This window comes from Vigna unguiculata, chromosome 9 (assembly GCF_037176805.1).
Source record: "Vigna unguiculata cultivar grain cowpea cultivar isolate G323 ecotype 2 chromosome 9, ASM3717680v1, whole genome shotgun sequence".
Classification (NCBI taxonomy): domain Eukaryota; kingdom Viridiplantae; phylum Streptophyta; class Magnoliopsida; order Fabales; family Fabaceae; genus Vigna; species Vigna unguiculata.
The window spans coordinates 9,825,198-9,829,375 of record NC_140800.1 but is presented as its reverse complement, the minus strand read 5'-3'; the positions used below and the strand labels follow the sequence as shown (position 1 = coordinate 9,829,375).

At 33.2% G+C, this 4,178-nt stretch overlaps 1 protein-coding gene across 1 annotated transcript; it reads left to right on the top strand.

The window, feature by feature from the left end:
- Positions 1-260: 260 nt before the first annotated feature.
- On the top strand, positions 261-3,678 carry LOC114196245 (NADH-ubiquinone oxidoreductase B8 subunit). The gene is made up of 4 exons (XM_028086828.2): positions 261-400; positions 1,204-1,296; positions 1,434-1,540; positions 3,193-3,678. Exons 2-4 carry the CDS (start codon positions 1,211-1,213, stop codon positions 3,279-3,281), a joined length of 282 nt encoding a protein of 93 aa, XP_027942629.1. The 5' UTR covers positions 261-400; positions 1,204-1,210; the 3' UTR covers positions 3,282-3,678.
- The last annotated feature ends 500 nt before the right edge of the window (positions 3,679-4,178 follow it).

Sequence of the window (4,178 nt, the reverse complement as noted above, 5' to 3'; positions counted from 1 at the left end):
CTAGTAATATCCATCTGGGGTGTTACATTACTCCCTACTGAAAAAGTTGAGAATAATATTATAGAATATTATATAAATATACATGAAAACATTCGTGGATATTTCTTCTGAATATTTATTTTATGCATTGCTGGAAAAGTACAATGGCATGTGTTTTTCTATATTGCTGTGTTTTTCCGATAAAAAATATTATTGTTTTTAAAGTTATATTTTATTTCATTATTTAATGTACATTGATTAACTTGGCCCTATTAGATTGGGCTTGGATGGGCTACAGACAGCCCAGTTCTTTTGACACTCATTTCGTCCAACTTAGCTTCGAAATCCTGTCAGTTTACTAATCTCGTTCCTTACTGTACTCAGCGACATCGAAACGAGACGGTTAGAGCGATATACTTTTGTAAGTTTTTTCATCTGTTAATTTGTTATGTGTTTCTGTGGTTGGATTGATGTTATTTGCTTCTGTTTATTTATTTAGGGGGCATTAGAGGTGATTATACTTGTAATTTGTTGGTGAATTTTGTATTGTGTACCGTGGAATTTGCTCATGATTTGTGATGCTATCTAAATCACACTGGCCGGAAGTAGCACGGTTTTGATTATTCTATCGATTGGAGGTTGTGGGTGGTTGGAAGTTGGGATTTTGAGAATCGGGTGTTTGGAAACTGGGTTTTTGAGGGATTGATTCCCCTGATCATGGTTTCGTGCTGACGAGGTTCATGATTTTGGTGAGGAAATTGATTGGGAGGGTGATGGGTCTGTGGACTGAAATGTTGAGGCTGATGTTGCCATTGTTGAGCCTGAAAGTGTGGGGATCAGGTGGTTGTGGTTGGTCTTGCTGGGAAGGGAATCTTCGATAATCGTTAGAAGTGCAAAGGTTTTTATAGATTTTGTAGTTAGGGTTTGGCTGTAGCGGTTGCCATGGAAAAGGTATGTCTGAATCTTGAATGAGGAGAAAGCATTGTGTAACAAAATATAATTTAGGTCGCCTTCATTGTCAATTATTTGTTGTTTAGACATGCAGTACGTTTTTGTATTTATGTGCTTTCGATATTGGGGAACATTTTACATAGTTCTTGTGTAAGCGAATTTGAATACGCACTTTTCCAGTTATGCTACTTCAAGTGGTAGCACTGTTAGGTTACACCCTTCTTTGTTTGCCTTGTGATTAGGTAAAACTCACAAATTATTACCTTGATCTAGGGAAGCAATGGCATGGAGAGGACAACTTTCCAAAAACATAAAAGAACTTCGGTTTTTGATGTGCCAGTCATCATCTGCAAGCGCATCTGCAAGGTTATAAACAAATATTTTACCCTTCTTTGGGCTGAAAATTCTCAGCATTATATATTGTTTGGTTTGATTGCTTATTTATGCTCAATGTCATGTGTATTTGAATATAAATGAGCTTTTATTCTTTTTTTATTTCTCAGGGCTTTTGTGGAAAAGAATTATAAGGAACTAAAGACATTGAACCCAAAGTTGCCGATATTAATCCGTGAGTGCAGTGGAGTTGAACCCCAGTTATGGGCTAGATATGGTATTGACCATCTTAAATTTAATTTCTTAATTTGTCAGCTTGTTTCTGCAATCACATTCTGTATCATCAGTACTAAGACTTTCCCGTGCTAGTTTCATAATTGGAACTTTAGGATCTATAGATTAACACTGGTGCACTAAGTAGTATGTAGTAAATAGTTAATAATTGTATCCCAAATTTGATTGTTCTCAAAATAAAAATATCCCCCACTTTGCATACACTCTGAAATCATGTGGCTAAAAATTCAGCTGTACAGGTATTGAATCTGTATGATTGAAATCTCATCCTGTCCAGTGTACTTACACTAATATATCTAGATTGTTAAGTGAGAGAATAATTTCATTGGACGAGGTTCATACCTTCTGCAATAACGTACTGAATTTTTTGTGCATAATTGGTACTCAGACTCTAACTTTTCACGCATTTGTTTAGTTGTCTGAAATACCTACCTACTTTGCACTTCTAGATTATCATTGAGAAACTATGTTGTCAATTTTAAAAAATATCTGGTCATAGCATGCTTTGTTATGTAATGTGTTCCTGCAAAAGCTGAGCTGAGGCTTAAGCTGAAAACATTATATGCATCTATTTTTATAGTGATGGTCCATATATGTATTTATAGACTTAGAAATAGTTAATATCTATCCTTTTATTTAGAGATAGTGGGACAGTGGATCTTGTGGAGTAAGATGGAACAAAATTAGAATTTCTTCCCCTAACTTGGCCTCAAGCCCAATCCCAAGACTCAAATATAACAAACTTCTTGTACTCGTCCTAAGACTGAGAATTGCTATCTCGGACGGAACATAATGTAAACAAAATAGGTATACATGACAGATTTCTTAGCAGGTGAGAATCTGAAAGAAGGGAAATGATTATTATGTTTGCTTTAAGCAAGGCAAAGTTACAAATAATGGCCTAGTTTTGATTAGCTTCTAGCTTGAGATGTTAGTTTTCTGATTGTAAAACTCAACTTAAAAAAAAAAAAAATCTAAGGTAAGAATTCTAGTTCATAATAATAGGTGCTTATGGACAAAGATAAGAAAGATAGGAGAGCCTAAAAGAAGTTTGGGATACCCCAAGTAATATGAATTTGGCAAACAGTTTTATTTGAATAGCATCTCCAATGATGCGTCATTGTGAGAGTATTAATTTCAAGACTCGGGTCCTGATTTCAAGAACTTGGTCTTGTTAGAAATGTTCATTGTTGTAGTATGTTGATGTGGCATGGAGAGGGTCTTAGGATTAAAAACATATTTTTTAAATTTATCAGAATGTGATGAATTATTTTTTTAAATTGTAAAAGATTGAAGTGTAAATAAAATGTTGTAAAAGTGTTGGTCTAAAGACCCTTGTATAAACTTGTAAGAATGTGTTAAAAATGATGTGTCATAGTAAGTCCTGCTTAAAGTAAAATAAAATTTCATGCAATACTCTTGTATTGGATGTAACTTAATATTATTTCTTTGATTTTATATATTTTTTCTTCTTATTAAGTATAAATGGATAAATTCATCCAAACTGGCTCAATCTCAATATTTTCTCTTCAACGAGCCTTTCTTACCTTGTAAGGCGACTTTGATATAAGCATTATTCTTTATTTATTTATTTCTGATGAACCTGATTTCGTGTAATTTGTTTCTTAAAACTAGATTTGGGTGTTGAGAAAGCCATCAAATTGGAAGGCTTGTCAGAGGCACAGATCTCTAAGGCACTTGAAAATCTGGTAAAAGCAGGATAGTCGTCCAAAGCTTGACAGTGCTGCTTATTGTCATGTCTGAAGTGGACTAAATGCTCTTTTGCTTCACTTGTTATTGCTAAGTGTTTTTGGTTTTAAAATAAGACAGATTTATGTTTTTCCTTCTGTCTCATGGCCTCTGATATCAACCTGTTTCTTTCTGCATCTTACATAATTTCATGTAAGACACTGTTGAGTTTAATTTGAAATCCTAGTTTTGTATGTTAAGCACACTTGTCGTGAGATATTCGGACCAAAATTAAACTATTAATATTGGTTCATTGCATACTGGTCTATGTTAATGTTTGTCTAACAAAAGAACAGGATTTTGGATTGGCTCAGCCAATGGTTGTAACTATAACCAAAGCATTAATCTTATGATGTTTTCTTCTTCATTGTACCTTTTTGATGTGCTGGAATGGTTTTCCTTCCTGTTCTTGTAGCATGTGTCCCTGATCTAAAATTATAAAAAGAAAGTATATTTAGACTTTAAAAAAGTTAAGTGATATACTAATTTGAAAAGCGGACGCAAGTTGTGAAATAACATTTTGGGTAATCTCTAATGTAGATATTAAGGAATTTCTATTGAAAAATTAAGGATTTTACAACACAGCACGAGGATTCTAACCTACCAAGCTAGGCTTTGAAACAATCATGTTATTTGTCACATCTTTATACCAATTTTATTTTGTCTTGCTTTTCCTTTTTTATTTTAATAGTTTCATATATATGGTTAATTTTAATCAAGTATTTTATTTTCATGGGATAGTTATGAATATACCAAATGTTACAAAGCTTGGATTTGTGGCATTTGAAATTACGGAAAATAATTATTTATTTTGGATATTAGATGTGAAAATACATTTAAATATAATGATTGAGATGAAAAATGAACGGTTT